This window comes from Eleutherodactylus coqui, chromosome 4 (genome assembly GCF_035609145.1).
Source record: "Eleutherodactylus coqui strain aEleCoq1 chromosome 4, aEleCoq1.hap1, whole genome shotgun sequence".
NCBI classification, from domain to species: domain Eukaryota; kingdom Metazoa; phylum Chordata; class Amphibia; order Anura; family Eleutherodactylidae; genus Eleutherodactylus; species Eleutherodactylus coqui.
Genome location: NC_089840.1, coordinates 53,048,395 through 53,067,026, shown reverse-complemented (window position 1 = coordinate 53,067,026; position 18,632 = coordinate 53,048,395). Strand labels below are relative to the sequence as shown.

At 45.5% G+C, this 18,632-nt stretch overlaps 1 protein-coding gene across 1 annotated transcript in view; it reads left to right on the top strand.

Annotated features, from left to right (window-relative positions):
* Positions 1-18,632, top strand: part of LOC136624613 (Fc receptor-like protein 5) — a 55,045-nt gene that overhangs the window by 10,249 nt on the left and 26,164 nt on the right. Inside the window, exons 3-5 of the mRNA XM_066598570.1 lie at positions 1,904-2,161; positions 13,315-13,566; positions 14,130-14,387. Coding sequence (XP_066454667.1) covers positions 1,904-2,161; positions 13,315-13,566; positions 14,130-14,387 — 768 coding nt within the window. The remainder of the gene's footprint in view (positions 1-1,903; positions 2,162-13,314; positions 13,567-14,129; positions 14,388-18,632) is intronic.

The following is an 18,632-nucleotide window of genomic DNA, read 5'->3' as shown; positions in this document are numbered from 1 at the left end:
AAGAGACAAAGAACATAATACTAGGAAGAAAACACCAGTAACAGGGCATCCCCCATTACATAAGCAGCTGGTAGATGGCCCTCTGGTAGAGCCCTGATAAGTTCTGAATAGAGCACTCGTCCTCAGTTTAGCAGCAAGGATGCCTCAATTCACAATTGGAGTACAGCAGCGGTAATGGTTGAACCATAGTCTGAATGGTAAAATTTAGGTTCATAGGAAAAATGTAATTATATGATATTACTTCTTTCACTTTTATGTGAAATCCTTGAAAAGGGCTAATAAATGTATTTAAATAATATCTTGAAATGGTGACACCTGCTATCAGTCCAAATCACATCTTACATGGGAACCCCTTCTCTTCTATGATAGGGAACCTGTCATTATCTTTGAGCACCATAAACTAAGTTATAAGGCTCAAGGTGAAGGAACAGAGAATACAGAGATCTGTGTTTTATACTCAACGAGCGTGCCATTCCAACTCAGTGTCAGCGTAGAGTTGGCGCACGTCAGTAGCTTGGTTCTTTCTGTGCACGCCTCTCCCAATTATCTCTATCAGAGGAGCATGTGCAGAAAGAGTCAAGCTTCTGGCATGCGCCAACGTTACAAGGACACAGCACTGTAATGGAGTGCTTGGTGAATATGAAACACAGCTCTCTGGACACCCCATTTCCCCACCTTTGAGGCCCATAAAGTACAATGTTGTGGTTTATTTCAGGTTCCCTTTAATAAGTGATGGCATACTGCTAGAATTATTTTATGGGCAGTTGGGTCTGACCGCTCGGACCCCACCGCTCCTGAGAATGAGATCAGTACTGCATCCCCTTCACAGGAATATTGTATGCGCTTCCAGACACCCGCTGTGCAGGAAAACTGCAGACGGCCACATTGTAAGAAGAAATGGGATGGGTGGGCGTCTCAGAGGGTAAACCCTCACTCATCGTTATGTGATGAACCTAGTGATGGCTTTGGATCGCCTGATCACTCTATCTTCCCTCATGTCCTGTATATTCCACTCCTTGTTACCAAACATGTGCTACTTTTTGTAAAGTAATTTCTACCTCTCAAGTGTTCCTAAACCTTCTTATAAGGGGGTGTAATCAGCATCATGTAGGACGTAGGTTTATAACATAGGATGCAATGATCACCTAGAGTAGTGGTCTCCAACCTGTGACTCTCTAGCTGTGATTAGACTACAACTCTCACAATTTCTTGAAACAAGAGGATAGGACAGCGCCTCGGGACAAATTCCATGTTGATCAGTCTGATGCAAGAGATTAATAGAGCCAAATTCACACTGGGTGATATCCAAACAAATGAAGAGCTGCAGCCAAAGAAAAGAATAAAGCCCCCATCAACAAGTGATGGGGTAAAAAGGTCACAGAACGATCACATTAAAGCTGTGCTGCGAACACACAGGATAGGTGATGTATACTCACTTGGGAGAGAGGAGTATCAACCTCCCCCCTCAAGGATCCAAGACGGCTCTAAACAATTGTTAACTCCGAAATCCACCTCCACCAGAATCGAAAGTTACTTCCTCGCGATCCGATATCAGGAAACAGTTTTTGTTGACAAACACAAATTGGTCCCTTTTCAAGGGGACCTGGCATATACACACAACATGTTTCGGCTGTTAAGAGCCTTTTTCAAGGAAAAGGCTCTTAACAGCCGAAACGTGTTGTGTGTATATGCCAGGTCCCCTTGAAAAGGGACCAATTTGTGTTTGTCAAAACAATTTCTTGAAAGTCACAGATTTTTAGGGCATGCTGGGAGTTGTAGTTTTCAACAGCTGGAAAGCCACAGATTATAGACCATTGTTGTAGAGTGTCAGCTCTGTGACTCACATTGAATATTTGACCCCTGTTACATACTTCTCTTCACCAGCTGTCCTTCTGTCTTCTAGTTCCATTATCAGACCCCGTCCTAGAGGCCTCATGTCTCCCCAATGGCAGCCTCAACATCTCTTGCTCTGTGGAGAACGGAACGGACCCCATCTTCTCTCTGAATGTGAATGGGACATTATTTTCGGCAAATGTCAAAAAGGGAGTGAAAAGGGTTAATAATGTCACAATGCCATCATCGGATCCTTGGGATGTTCATTGCTATGTGAACAACAGTCTTGGACACAAGAATGCAAAGAAGACAAACATCACTTGTCGAGGTGAGTGGTAACATGCTGTATCACAGCCCAGCAACCTGCCGGCAATATCCGCCGTGGAGGTCTAATGTCCTCAGACCCAGGGTCCTATCTTCACATAATGCACAGATCAACTAATATGAATTTTGATCATAGAAAATAAAATTAACTTTGATCTGATCAGAATTAATCTTAGATGAGCCTTCAGGAGGAGACAGGAGCTGGAGACTGGGCCATCCGGAGTCTGCCTGACCGATTTACTAGTAAATGGCATTCTCTTGAATGTATGGTAATACACAGAAACTGCAAAAGCCAAACAGCAAACCAATTACAAAACTACAATAAGTATCCATGCTAAGACAAGCAGCAATATATACATACATACATACATATAGCCCTGATGTAGCCACTAAATGGCTTCTGATGATGATTATCCGTTCAGTCACATCCGACCTTCGGTGACTTTATGGATGCATGTTCTCCCCGTGTTCCTGTTTTTCACTGCTTCTTTCAGTTCCACCATTGACATGTTCGTTGTGGCCTTGATTGTATCTCGCCATCTTGTTCTTTTCCGTCCTGATCTTTTCTTTCCACTGAGCTTGCCAAGCATCAGTACTGTTTCCTGTGTGTTTGCCCGCATCACGTGGCCAAAAAAAGAGCCGCTGTTTAGTGATGTTGCCCTCTAGTGAACGGCTTCTACCTTGCCACTAATCTGTGAATGACTGTTGACAATTGAAAAGATCTCTTATACCAACCAATCAGTGCTGGTCCTGCTATTACTGCTTCTGTCACTTTACTGGGCACTTGTGATGTGTGGCATGGTAGCCCTGCTACAATGTGCATGAATATATAGTGGATATGGTGCATATTGTATCTCCCTACAATCAGGGCTTCTTCTGTTTCATTGTACATATTTGTATCTTTGTGTGACTCAATTTAGATACTCTTTGTAACATTAATAGAACCAGATTAGAGATGAGCGAGCAACAAAATGCTCAGGTGCTCGTTACTCGGGACAAATTTATCGCGATGCTCGAGGGTTCGTTTCGGGTAACGAACCCCATTGAAGTCAATGGGCGACCGGAGCATTTTTGTATTTCGCCGATGCTCGCTAAGGTTTTCATGTGTGAAAATCTAGGCAATTCAAGAAAGTGATGGGAACGACACAGAAACGGATAGGGCAGGCGAGGGGCTACATGTTGGGCTGCATCTCAAGTTCACAGGTCCCACTATTAAGCCACAATACCGGCAAGAGTGGGCCCCCCCCCCTCCCAACAACTTTTACTTCTGAAAAGCCCTCATTAGCATGGCATACCTTTGCTAAGCACCACACTAGCTACAACAAAGCACAATCACTGCCTACATGACACTCCGCTGCCACTTCTCCTGGGTTACATGCTGCCCAACCCCCCTCCCCCCTGCACGACACAGTGTCCACAGCGCACACCAAACTGTCCCTGCACAGCCTTCAGCTGCCCTCATGTCACACCACCCTCATGTCTATTTATAAGTGCGTCTGCCATGAGGAGGAACTGCAGGCACACACTGCAGAGGGTTGGCACGGCTAGGCAGCGACCCTCTTTAAAAGTGGTGGGGCGATAGCCCACAATGCTGTACAGAAGCAATGAAAAATCCAATCCTGTGCCACCTCCATCAGGAGCTGCACACGTGGGCATAGCAATGGGGAACCTATGTGCCACACACTATTCATTCTGTCAAGGTGTCTGCATGCCCCAGTCAGACTGGTAATATGTACCTTAACAGTAACCGCGTTGGTGGTAATGTGGTGGTGACTGCGGACCTAGTAGCGCGGTTGTATTTTGTTGGTTTTTGGAATGTGGCCAGGATTAAGTGGGCCGTGGCGGTGGATGTTTTTGAGGCACTACGTGTCCTCTCCACGTGTCCGTGGTTATATGCACCTTAACAGTAACCGCGTTGGTGGTAATGTGGTGGTGACTGCGGACCTAGTAGCACGGTTGTATTTTGTTGGTTTTCGGAATGCGGCCAGGATTAAGTGGGCCGTGGCGGGGGGATGGTGGGGGGGCTCTCTTGTTGTGTCGGTAAAGGTGAAATTCTTGGACTGCCACCAGACGAACCAATGCAAAGGCATTTGCCAAGAATGTTTTCATTGTTGGAGGAGGAGGGGGATGTTTTTGAGGCACTACGTGTCCTCTCCACGTGTCCGTGGTTATATGCACCTTAACAGTAACCGCGTTGGTGGGAAATGGCCTCGCCGCCATCATGTCTTTGGGAAGCCTCTGTTTCCACACCCCAGAGACATACCATTAGCAGCGGTATAGGCAGAGCCCAGAATTAGTAACATTTCAGCCGTAGCATTAGGACAGGCCCCACTAACATATCACTAGCAGCATTATAGGGGGAGCACAGTATTAGTTCCATTTCAGTAATAGTAGCACTCAAGACAGGCCCCAGTAACAATTCCGAAGCAGCAGTATAGTGGGAGCGCAGTCTTCGTTCCATTTCAGTAATAGTAGCACTCAAGACAGGCCCCAGTAACAATTCCGAAGCAGCAGTATAGTGGGAGCGCAGTCTTAGTTCCATTTCAGTAGCTGCAGTATAGCCAAGGCCCAAGTTACATTTATGTAGCTAAAGTGTAGGCCAACCCCACACACCTTTCTGTACCATGAGTGCAGGCGAAGAACATAGAAATTGCTATGATTACACTGTAGGTGAGGGCCCAAAAAAATTGGTGTACCAACAGTACTAATGTACCTCAGTAAAAATTGGCCATGCCCAACCAAGATGGCAGGTGAAACCCATTAATCACTTTGGTTAATGTGGCTTAAGTGGTAACTACGCCTGGAGGCAGCACAGTTTAACGAAAAATTGGTTCAAGTTAAAGTTCCAACGCTTTTAAGAGCATTAAAACGTATACAATTTTTTTAGAAAAATTATATGAGTGAGCCTTGTGGCCCTAAAAAATTGCCCGTTCAGCGTGATTACGTGAGGTTTCAGGAGGAGGAGCAGGAGGAGGAGGAGGAATATTATACACAGATTGATGAAGCAGAAATGTCCCCGTTTTGGATGGTGATAGAGAACTATGCTTCCATCCGCGGGTGCAGCCTACGTATTGCTTAGGTATCGCTGCTGTCCGCTGGTGGAGAAGAGAAGTCTGGGGAAATCCAGGCTTTGTTCATCTTGATGAGTGTTAGCCTGTCGGCACTGTCGGTTGACAGGCGGGTACGCTTATCTGTGATGATTCCCCCAGCCGCACTAAACACCCTCTCCGACAAGACGCTAGCCGCAGGACAAGCAAGCACCTCCAGGGCATACAGCGCTAGTTCAGGCCATGTGTCCAGCTTCGACACCCAGTAGTTGTAGGTAGCAGAGGCGTCACGGAGGACGGTCGTGCGATCGGCTACGTACTCCCTCACCATCCTTTTACAGTGCTCCCGCCGACTCAGCCTTGACTGGGGAGCAGTGACACAGTCTTGCTGGGGAGCCATAAAGCTGTCCAGGTCCTTAAAGACTGTTGCACTGCCTGGGCTGTACATGCTGCTCAATCTCCGCAGCTCCCCTGCTACCTGGCCCTCGGAACTGCGCCTTCTGCCACTAGCGCTGTCGGATGGGAATTTTACCATCAGCTTGTCCGCCAGGGTCCTGTGGTATAGCAACACTCTCGAACCCCTTTCCTCTTCGGGAATGAGAGTGGAAAGGTTCTCCTTATAGCGTGGGTCGAGCAGTGTGTACACCCAGTAATCCGTAGTGGCCAGAATGCGTGTAACGCGAGGGTCACGAGAAAGGCATCCTAACATGAAGTCAGCCATGTGTGCCAGGGTACCTGTACGCAACACATGGCTGTCCGCACTAGGAAGATCACTTTCAGGATCCTCCTCCTCCTGCTCCTCCTCCTCCTCAGGCCATACACGCTGAAATGATGACAGGCAAGCAGCATGGGTACCGTCAGCAGTGGGCCAAGCTGTCTCTTCCCCCTCCTCCTCATCCTCCTCATGCTCCTCCTCCTCCTCCTGAACGTGCTGAGATATAGACAGGAGGGTGCTCTGACTATCCAGCGACATACTGTCTTCCCCCGGCTCTGTTTCCGAGCGCAAAGCGGCTGCCTTTATGGTTTGCAGGGAACTTCTCAAGATGCATAGCAGAGGAATGGTGACGCTAATGATTGCAGCATCGCCGCTCACCACCTGGGTAGACTCCTCAAAGTTTCGAAGGACCTGGCAGATGTCTGCCAACCAGGGCCACTCTTCTGAAAAGAATTGAGGAGGCTGACTCCCACTGCGCCGCCCATGTTGGAGCCTGGCCAACATGTGGAGCGTAGAGTTCCACCGTGTGGGCACGTCGCACAGCAGTCGGTGCACTGGCAGATTAAACCGATGTTGCAGGGTGCGCAGGGTGGCAGCGTCCGTGTGGGACTTGCGGAAATGTGCGCAGAGCCGGCGCACCTTTACGAGCAGGTCTGACAAGTGTTGGTAGCTTTTCAGAAAGCGCTGAACCACCAAATTAAAGACGTGGGCCAGGCATGGCACGTGCGTGAGGCTGCTGAGCTGCAGAGCCGCCACCAGGTTACGGCCGTTGTCACACACGACCATGCCCGGTTGGAGGCTCAGCGGCGCAAGCCAACGGTCGGTCTGCTCTGTCAGACCCTGCAGCAGTTCGTGGGCCGTGTGCCTCCTATCTCCTAAGCTGAGTAGTTTCAGCACGGCCTGCTGGCGCTTGCCCACCGCTGTGCTGCCACGCCGCGCGACACCGACTGCTGGCGACGTCCTGCTGCTGCTGACACATCTAGATTGCGAGACAGAGGTTGAGGAGGAGGAGGAGGAGGAGGGTGCTTTAGTGGAGGAAGCATACACCTCCGCAGATACCACCACCGAGCTGGGGCCCGCAATTCTGGGGGTGGGTAGGACGTGAGCGGTCCCAGGCTCTGACTCTGTCCCAGCCTCCACTAAATTCACCCAATGTGCCGTCAGGGAGATGTAGTGGCCCTGCCCGCCTGTGCTTATTCGCTACAGCAGATCAGGGATTTTTCCATGCAGGAAAGAAATTGGCGCAAGCCTGCAGCCAAAATAGAATTTTTTCCCTTGTTTTTCAAAGGACAAGCCACACTACGTGTATTCAATGAATACTACTAAGTTTAATAACTGTGTTGTGGCCTTGGAAATGTGTCAGAGAACTGCAGTGATGCAAAGTTATTCGCTACAGCAGATCAGGGATTTCCCATGCAGGAAAAAAATTGGCGCAAGCCTGCAGTAAAACGTAGCTGGCTGCGTCTGATTTTTTTTTTAACGTTCTGCACGCAGCACACACGTACCCAGAGCCCTGAGGACTGTCAGAGGCAGGCGAAATAGAATTTTTTCCCTTGTTTTTCAAAGGAAAAGCCACACTGCGTCTATTCAATGAATAATGTATGTCTTCTGGCCCTGCCTACACAATTCTATCCCTGTAGTATTAATGCCGGGTGCAATGGTCTGCACAGCCGGTTTTGAGAAAAAAAAAAAAAATGCAACACTGCTAACAGCAGCCTGGACAGTACTGCACACGGATAGATGTGGCCCTAGAAAGGACCGTTGGGGTTCTTGAAGCCTACACTCACTGCTAACACTCTCCCTGCCTAACCACCACTTCTGTCCCTATTGCATAGCGCAATGCTCTGCAGATCCAATTTTGAAAAAAAAATAAAAAAATTTAGTGCTAACACAGTACTGCACACTATTAGATGTGGCCCTGAGAAGGACCGTTGGGGTTCTTGAAGCCTACACTAACTCCTAACGCTCTCCCTATAGCAGCTACGGCACCAGCAGCACTGTCCCTCAGCTATCTCACAAGGCATCTGAGGCGAGCCGCGGGAGGGGCCGACTTTTATACTCGGGTGACATCTGATCTCCCCAGCCACTCACAGCAGGGGGGTGGTATAGGGCTTGAACGTCACAGGGGGAAGTTGTAATGCCTTCCCTGTCTTTCAATTGGCCAGAAAAGCGCGCTAACGTCTCAGAGAGGAAACTGAAAGTAACCAGAACATCACGTGGTGCTCGTTAAGAGTAACGAGCATCCCGAACACCCTAATATTCGCACGAATATCAAGCTCGGACGAGTACGTTCGCTCATCTCTAAACCAGATACTTTTTCCTCAGTGACTGGGCTTTCACTATTCTGATTGTTCTTTTAAGCCTTTGGACTGGTAGTTTTACTGCCCATAAGGGCAAAAACACAAGAGGCTCATGTGCTAATACACTCGCCGTTACGGGGCGTATTAGCGCATGAAGCAGAGGGGTTTTTTTTTGAGTATTCAAACTTCACGCTAGTATGTGCAAGTTTGAGAAAAAAAAGATAAGTCCTGCCCTGTCTTTCTCCATTTTTTTAAAAGTTTTTTTAACGCTTTTTGCCATGGAGCTTAAGTAGTGTGTATAATTTATTGTACAGGTCATTACGGATGCGATGATATCAATTATGTGTAATTAAAAAAATTTTTTTTTTAAGAAACAGGAAAAAGTGTGCACAAAGAAAGGATTTTTATGTCCCTGTAGGTCACTTGAACAATAAATGTTATGATCGCTGTGATAATGCATTGCAGTACTTCTGTATTGCAATGCCTTATCGCTTATAATAGAGATCATAGGCCATGGCAAGCACGGACACCAGTGTTTGGCAAGTGCTGATTATCGCAGAGTGCTGATGACATCACAGAGGGAGTGTGCTCCCTCTGTGAATCCTTTACATGCCGCAATGTACATTGATCATGCCATGTAGAGAGTTAACAGCGGGGATCACTGTTCTCATCGATCCGCTCTGTTGCAGCAGAATTCCAGCTATCAGTCACACATGGCACCCGCTGCTCGACAACGTGGGCACACTTCTGAGTCTGCACCATCCTTAATATGTAGCTAGCATGTAAACTTACGTCCTGTAGTGTTAAGGGGTTAAATAGACAATTACAATGGGAACGTTCTCCTGGACTATCTCTGTTTAGTAGTCCAAGTCGAGGAATATCTCCTCAGCTCCCAATATTCTCTTTTTCCACTCACGTTAGCTCAGCAGTCTGACTTTCACTTCCAGCCCGGTTTGGATACTGGGTCACCGGGTATGGCACTTCTGTTGCCTGTGATGTCATCACAGGGGGCTGGCTGTTCGGCTCATTTCAATATTTACGCCAGCCCCCTTCCCTGTCTGTGCATCAGCCATGACAAAGGAGGGGTCCGCTTAGATATTGAAATGAGGTGAACAATCAACCCCCTAAGATAATGTGATGGGCAACGGGAGGGCCATACTGCGGCAAGTGACCTGGTTTTAGAATCGGGCAAGAAGTAGAAGTGTCAACATAGTTATGCCCCTGCTGAATGGGTATTTTTCCTCCCTAGTCACAGGGTCGTCTGGTTTAAAAAAAAAATTTCAAATATTCTATTGGGACATCATCCATCCTTCAGAACCTCTATTTATTAGTAGGAACAGAGAGCGACTTCCCCTCTGGAGGACATAATATCTCTGTGTACTATACATGTAGCACATTGACTTCGATAGTTACTATACAATGTTTAATTTTTCCTGTGGTGGCGCTGTCTGGGGTTAGAAAAACATGGCTGCTTCTTTCTAAACACAGCACCACCCTTATCTGTGGGTTGTGTCTGGTACTGCAGCTCAGCTCCCACACACAACTCTATGGACAAGGGTGGCCCTGTGTTTGGAGGAAAGCAGCCATGTTTTCTAACCCTGGACAACCCCTTTAAACACCCTCTGAGGTCTATTTAGCATTGGAGCCCGGATGTCCGCCGCACAAAACAAGGAATCAGCCAACTGTGGTCACATGCCATACATTGAGCATGTGTTCGTTCACCCAATCACAAGCTTCTGTGGTGATTCTTTCATGAAGCCTGTGATTGGCTGAACAGTCACATGCACAATGTACAGCACATGACTGCCCATCGGCTTCTTCCAGGTACCAAGCGGTGGACACCAGGGCTCCAGTTCTGTACGAGGTACCGCTGGAGCAGATGACTATGCATTTCTTTTTTATTTTAAACTATTTTAAGCAATGTGAATTTTTTAAGGTCCTGGAAAATCCCTTTAAGTCATTACACAGGCCTACAATAATAGTGATGATGATTGTGATGACTCTGCTGGTGATGATGTTGATAATGACGATGTTTTATCTTGTCAGTAATTTCTATACAAACACATTGACATAAATATTGTGTTTGATACTAGAAGTCCAGCGAGTTGGCTTTGATCAGGATGATGTGACCAAAGTAAAACATACTTTCCTTAAAGGGGTTCTGTCACTAAAAAAGAAAAATGCTATACTTAACTATTCCTCCCCCATCAGTCTACTTCTCAGATCTTCACCTCCCCCATCAGTCTACTTCTCTGATCTTCACCTCCCCCATGTTCTCCTGTCTCCTGCAGTCCAGGGGGTCACTTCACCTCCAGCTGCCTGATTTTTCTCCTTCCTGTGAGGTTAAGTACATTAGGTTGGCAGTCTGCCAATGTACGTTATGTCACAGCTCACAGGCCAGCAGGAGGACTGCCTATCTTCTTCAGAGATTGCTCATGCGAGCTGTCTTTGAAATAGATTGCAATTCCTTCCTAGGCAGTGAAGCTACAGCACAGGGATGTGACCTTCACTGACCCAGCAGGAAGGAGTTTGTGATAAGCAGCCTTCATAACAAGCTGGGCCCAGCCTGCAGTGAGCTGACCTGGGGCACTGGAGAAGCTCAACCAGGAGAAGATGTGATAAGGAGACAGACAGGGAAGGAATAGATAAGTTTAGATAATTTTTTTTTTTAATGACAAAACCCACTAGAGATTTCCCACTATAGACTTTCAGTTCTAGATTACTGCAATTTACTGGAATATTTTTGTGTATATCGTATACTTTTTTCCTGAATCCGTTACATACACAAATGCCATCTCTTGAGTCTTCCTAAACCCTACTGATAATGGTCTATAAATCAGCATAGTGCAGGATGAAGGATTAGAACATGTGGTTGACGGATCAGCCAACTTGCGGCTTTTCAGCTGGGGTCCACATTGAATGTTTTACCCCTTGTATATGCTGTTGTTTACCAGCTGACTTTCTATCTACTAGTTCCACTATCAGACCCCGTCCTGAACGTTTCTTGCCACAATGACAGTCTCCTTGAGATCTCTTGCTCTGTGGAGAATGGAACGGATCCCACCTTCTCTCTATCTGTGAACGGGGAACTAATTTTTAAAAATGACACACCATCAAAAAGGGTTAATGTCACAGTGTCTATATTTGCATTTTGGGATGTTCATTGTTCTGTGAGAAACAATCTTGGGGAGAAGAATACCAGCAAGTCATACAAGACTTGTCTAGGTGAGTGGTAACACATTCTATCAATGACCAATGTGACTCAGTGATGGCACACTGGAAATATAAGCAAAAATCCTCCTTTCCTCCAACACCATGCAACATTTCCATTAGTCAAAGCCTTTCTTAAGCCGAAACATTGTATGGCGTTGCCGATTTTGCTTTTGTGTGCTCTTGACAACTCTCTTCAGACATGTCTACAATAGTAGAGGTCAGTCGGACCCAGCCTACCTGGTGATGTGTTCTAGACAGAGTTACATCAGGGTATTGCTGTAACAGTATGTACTTATACTCTATCAATGAGGCATTTGAAGTAAACCTATAAAGGGGGTTTCCAGGCAGCACTCGCAGTCAATGCTGGAAAACACAGGGGTCAGTGCAGAAGCTGCTGCTCAGACCCCTGTGTAGTACCTGTCACTTGTAACTGCAGGCACAGCTTTCATTTAATCAATGTGGTCTCAATTAGTAATAAGAGCCCCGCCATAGCCCCAGTTACTTTTTAAGACCCTTCTGTAGCCACAATTAGTAAAAGGACCTTGGTACTAGTGTAGTATGTCTCCACCGGAAGTATAGGTTGGCCAGACTCACCTACAAGTAATGCCCAGGGGACGTCCAAAGCTTTCAAAAGGTCCGGATTGGTTCCCACACACACCTTCACAGATTCCCGAGGTCCGATAATTGCTGCTAAGCGATCAGCCCCAAGGCTGATTTCTTTGCTGCCGAAACTAGGTCAGAGCATTCCAACTGTTCCGAGAAATGGTCATGTAATTGTTGCGGAGGTGGCCCTCGGGGCTGATCACTCGGCAGCTCAGTTTGGAGCTTGGACCGCTCAGGAGCTCAGGTCCGGAGCTTAGAGGTTGGTGTGGCTGTAGTCTCGGGCTGATCGCTTGGTAGCTCAGCTCCAACCTCGGGAACCTGTGAAGGTGTGTGTGCTGGAGCCAATCAGGAGATTTTGGCAGCTTTGGGTGTGACCTGGGCATTATATGTAGCTGAGCCCGGCCAACCCATACTTTCAGGGGAGACATACTAAACTAGTACCTAGGACCTCTACTGTGGCCCCAATAAGTAATGGCGTCCCTTCTGCAGCCCCAAATGATAAGAGGACACCCTTTGCATCCCTTTCTATAAGATCTCTCTCTGTCGACCCCTAATTCCAGCTGCTAGCAGAGTTTTTGGTAGTTCTTAACACACACACACACACTCACACACAGAATGGCCCAGCTTCTTGAAGACATTAGAGTAGCCTCTCAGCACACACTCATAGTCTGATCCTGCGCGTGTGTCTCTAGTATAACCTCGCTCCTGCCCCTGGCTCTGTCACTCAGTGCCTAATGAACGATGGAGCCATTGGAAAAGGGAGCGATGCTATACTAGAGACAGCACACGCAGGGTTAGACTTAAGTCCTTATCTCCTATGTGAGTGTGTGTTAAGTGGCTACAATAATCTCTTCAAGCAGCCGATTTTTTAGGAGCGGGCTGGGCGGCCTTAAATACTTGCGACTCATAGAAAAATAGGACATGTTGCAACTTTTCAAATTCGGATCATTGGTCAGAATGAAAATCGGTGCCGGTTCTTTACTTGTGCGAGTAACATCCATATTGCATCGGACAGAACTCGCACTAGTCTCTCGCCCATTTAAATACAGCCTTACTGGTTTTGTGATTTTTTTTTTCCCCCGCTATGATTAGAGCAAAATAGAGGCAACAAAATTCCCTCAAGTGCCCCCAACACTTTATAATTTGAGGATACCTGTGGCAATGCCTGATGCACTGACCAACTAAAAGACGTATTGGGGGACTTGAGGACAAGAGTGTAGAGCATACATGATTTATCTAAACACAAGATTTTCTGCACATTCATTGAATGTCTCCTTAGTTCCCCTCTCTGCAACCTTCATTAATGCTTCTTGCCAAAGCGATGGAACGGCCAGAGTCGTCTGTGAGGGAGCGGAAGGGAGCAATGCCACATATAACTGGACTATAAACGGGGAACTTATTCTCTGGGACTCTGCTCCATTTCTCACTATAAACACCTCCGAATTCGCATCTGGTGCCATAAACATCAGCTGTTCTGCAGAGAACTCTATCAGCAAGATACGCAGCAATGACACCAAAGTGTTCTGTGATGGTGAGTTAAAGCAAGAAGTGCTTACTGACATAAAGAATATTCACATCTCTTACTCTGTCCTCATACCCCATAGTCTCTCCTTATTCTCTGCTCCCTTTCATTTCAGTTCATGAACCCGTCACATTGAAAATACGGTCCAATCTCCTCACACTCTGTTTTCCCCTCATCTTCTACCCTCGCGCTCTGTCTTCTCGTCGCGCTCTCTTATCATCCCCTCTGCTAAGTTAGGGCCCTTTTACATGGGCTGATATTGTTCACATTCCCGCGATCCAGCTGTGTAAAAGGGCCCTTAGTCCCACTGAAATCAATGGCAGATTTCCTGGACTGTTGATTTCCTGTTTTTCTGCTCTTAGGTGGAACAGAAAAACAAAACGCAGTTGTGACCCAGCCTTACTTTCCTTTCTTTCCTCACACTCCATTTTCCCCTCACACTCCGTTTCCCTCTCACTCCTCACTCTTTGTTCCCTCCATATTCTCTGTTCCCATTCGTTCTGTGGTTCTCTTTTACTTTCTTTGCTCTCCTCACACATTTTCCCCTTTTTCTCTTCCTTTCTCTCATTTAGCTCCAGTATCTCAGCCTCTTCTGAACATCACATGGCTCAGTAATGGCAGCGCTGTGATCACCTGCTGGATTCTTAGTGGAACAAATCCTAAATTCCAGCTGACTGTGAATGGAAGTATATTAACGCCTTATAATACTAGCTCCTCCTGTTGTGGGTTTAACTATATAATGTCCCCAGGAGGTACATGGAATATTTCCTGTTCTGTGGGGAACAAGCTGGGGGAGTCTACGACCAGTAATTCCAGCCACTCATGGTGTGGTGAGTTTGAGACCTTTGTGATTATTATATGTCCTCTATGTGATATTGCAGTATATTTGGCTACAATAATAGTGCTGATGTGCTTATGTAGTGACCCAGAGTTGGGCATTATAACAATTTGCTAGTCTCTTTATGTGCAGTCTTAAATAGATGTATTCACATGCAAACCCTACATAACTCAGGCAAATTTACCCTAACCTACTCTATACCTGTCAATCACCCCTAGTTAGTATAGGGATTGGATAGTTATCTTTCCCCTAACCTACAATTGGCCGAGTAGAAAGGTAGAAAAGGTAGAGGGTGGGTGGGGATAGACAGTTTATGCTAGTAGTCTTTCCCCCAATCCAGTGGAGAGGAAACTAAAGGAGACTGGGGAGTAACCAGGAGAATGCCAGTGCGGTGGGAAGTAAAATATCAAAGTGTGAGTAACCAAGACCAAGTTGCTCTGAAGAAGTTGGCAGTGCAGAGAGATAGAGAGAGAGAGAGAGAAGAAAATGAGTTTGGTCAGGAGAGAACTGCAGCGAGAAGCTAGTACAACCAAGCAAGTCAGAAACAGTCAGCTCTTTGTATCTCAGCCAGAGAAGTAACACTGGAATGTAAAGTCAGGAAGTCAAGAAAAGGAAAAGTTATCCCTCACCTCCCAAGCCTATTCAAAGTGTTTGGCTAATGTCAAGTTGCCTTAAACCACTTCAAGTAACCTAATTCAAGTTGTTAGAAAATATAGTTTAAAATGCGCCTCTCATGCAATTGAAACAAAAAATGCTTTTTAGCTAAGTAAGAAGTAGACTTTGGAGAAAAAATAGAAATAAAAGAAAAAATTATGTGTAGAAGTAAAAATGTTGTCTATCTTTTAGAATGCCCTTGCGGCTTAAGATACGTCGGGAGAACAACTAACAGTCTAAACATTAGGATTAATCAGCACCGTTACAATATAAAAAGAGGGTATGAAAAACACAGTATATCAAAACACTTTAAAGAAAAACATAATAAAGACAGTAAAAAATTGAAATTAATTCCCCTAGAAACCATTCAACAAAATTCAATAATGAAATTAAGATGAAAAGAGATGTTAAATACTTTAATGCCAGAAGGTTTAAATGACGTACTGGAGAAACTTCAATAAAATAATAAAAATAAACACAGATAAAAAATACACATATGCATATATTTATCATTAATAATTTATTAAATATAATTTTTTTAAAATAAAAAATCTATATAGAATAGATTATATTAAATAGATTTTTACACATCTGTAAAATAAAATTGTATAAAACTAGATTTGGATTATAATCCTACATATAAAAATAAATGGAGGAAACAATAGAAACCAGAACAATAAAGTTAAATGAAAAAAACTATGGAACGCAATGCATTCCAAGAGAGCTCCGTTGATTGATAGGTGATTAACAAATCACCTTTGTTGAAAAAACACGCCCCTAGATGAACAGGTAGCGTGTCATACACTGTGATACGCCATACTATATAAGGAAGCATGCATAGCAATGTCTGTATTAACTTGATAAAGACACATGTAGTGTCGAAACGCTGTGTTTCATAAATAAAAAAAGATTAGTTTCTGCTACGGCGCTGAATAGTTTTTATTTCTTCCCATATATTAATTCAAGTTGTGTAACTGCTGCCAAGTCAAGAACTCTCTCCCTGTCAATAAAGTGTTAAAGTGTTTTACCAGCAAAAGTCTGCTTTCCGGAGTGACTTCCCACCATCTACACCATCTGCACTGAGACACCACACTAAACACTCCAGACAAGGACTTCTACCCCCATTTTTGTTTAGTTCTCCACTTTTTGGTATTTATTGTTTTGCTTGGAACGGGTCCCTACATGTACACGAGCTGACATCACGACAAATAACATCTTACCCTGCCTGACCATTTACCACTGCATGTGGCAGACCGCACCAGATTACAATTTCTCATGACTAGGGGAGCAGTAGAGAAACCATTGATTACCATCTCCATCCCTGGTGCTCTTCCCCCTCATCGTTGGTCTGTGCTCGGTTCTGCTCACTGCACTTAGAGTAACATTTATCATCCTGATAGTCACGTCACAGAATACAAACATTTTTGAGTCAGTCACTCTATAAACTTATTTATTCTGAAAATCGATAGTGGTCTCTCCCTCGCTGTACCCGCGACGTGTGCGGTAAGAGCTGGCCGGCTGCTTTCTCCTTTTATGCTCACACTGTGGCCAATAACAAAGTACAACACTGTAAATATATGTTACACCTCTGCTCTGTTGTTGAATGGAGAGAAGGGATTACTATATGTCTTTATGACAATAGAAATATAACATCACTTTGTTTTGCTTTAATGAAATTGTCTCACAAATATTCATGATATGAAGAGGATTCCGTTAATTCCTCCATTATTGGCGCACTGAGCTAGAGTTAGTTTGGTAGAGCAGTGTTGGCCACAACCACTGACTCGCCTCTCCTGGTGGCTGCTACAAGTATGCTTTTCTTCCCAGATGCCCAGCTCCAGCGACTGTTCAAGAGTGCACACATTCGGCTGCATTCTTAAAGGGCCAGCGCACATCTCTCAGATGCCTCCCCTACTAATCATCAGTGTCCCTTGGGTATATCGGGCATCCTCCGCTCATGGAGGGTGCCTGAGTATTGCAATCTTTTGGTCTTGTTCAATTCACAGAGGCATAGAAATCAGTAATTTACTTGGTCATTTCACTGTTCTGAGAAATAATATATAAAGCATAACTTTTATTTAATCTACAGAATAAAATAAACGTCTCGGGCACAAGAACATAAGGTGAACACAAAGAATTGTCCCACCACCAGGGTCAACTTGACCAGACTATCACCATATTTTCCAGGCTAGAAAACCATGACAATCAGAGTGTGTACTGGTAGCTAGTTTCAATAAGATGGTATTGCATCCACTAGCCACCTATATTGGTGTACAGACTCAGATACTGTTGCAACTCAACGCAGTACAGTATTCCCCTTTTATGTGCAGTGATGTTAAGGTGGTTCTGTACACCTTCTTGCTGTGGGGGCCACTGTTAGGGTCACTAATACTACTGAGGCTGATATAGAAGACACTATTATTACTGGGGCTACTGTGGGGGACACTATTACTTCTGAGGCCACTATGGGGGTCACTATTACTACTGAGGCTGATATAGGACACACTATTACTACTGGGGCCACTGTGGGCAACACTACTACTACTGAGGCCACTGTGGGGGTCACTACTACTACTAAGCCCGCTGTGAGGGACAGTATTACTACTGAGGCCACTGTGGCAGTCACTTTTATTACTGGAGCTGATATAGGGGACACTATTACTACTGGGAATCACTATTACTACTGGGGACGATATTGGAGACATTATTACTACTGAGACCACTCTGCATGTGGCAGTATACCTCAAGCTGACTTCGGGTATTTTTACACATGGCAGAAATGCAGCGAAATGTCCACAACAGAAAATTCCACTGCAAATTACACAGCATTTCTGCATCCAAAAACAGTCAAAATCCACACTATTTGTGCAGATTTTGGCTGGAAATGAACTGCGTGTCCACAGCTGATTTCATACTATGGGGCGCTCCCCCCTCACCTCCTCTGTGGACTTCCCGCTGTCAGCCCTCCCCGGCTTCTGGTCTTCAGCGGCCTGGTCAGGTGCGGCAATATTGGTCAGGTGATGCTGGTCAGATAAGGCCACTACAGGCCGCCGAGTACCAGAAGCCAGGGGGGGCTCACAGCAAGAAGCCTTTGAAAGAGGTGAGGGGGAGTGCTGCATAGTATTTCCAGTCAAAATCCATACTAATGGTACAGATTTTGATTGTTTTTCGGATGCAGAAATGCTGCAGAATCTGGTCACCTTATTCCTGAATCAGGTATATCCCTGAGGCTAATCCCAATGGGAGGGCTTCCATCTTCACCATAACTTGGACTTGTCCTCCCCTCTTTCCCCAATCCAGTGTTCTTCGAGGTTGAAGATGGCTCTCATAATCGTGTGGTACAGCATTGCGAATTGTCATTGGATAAACATCAACATAGAGGTGTTGTCTAGGGTTTATCACTCTAGTAACTGTCTTAGTTCCTTTCTTGCAAGCCTAAGGCTGGATTCACATCGCCATATTTGCACAGCGGATTACGTACACAAAATTTGCACATGTAATATGCAGTGAATAGATCTCATTGATTTTATTAGGTTGAATCAATCATGTTGTTAATTACATGTGCGTTTCGGGGCGTGAGAAA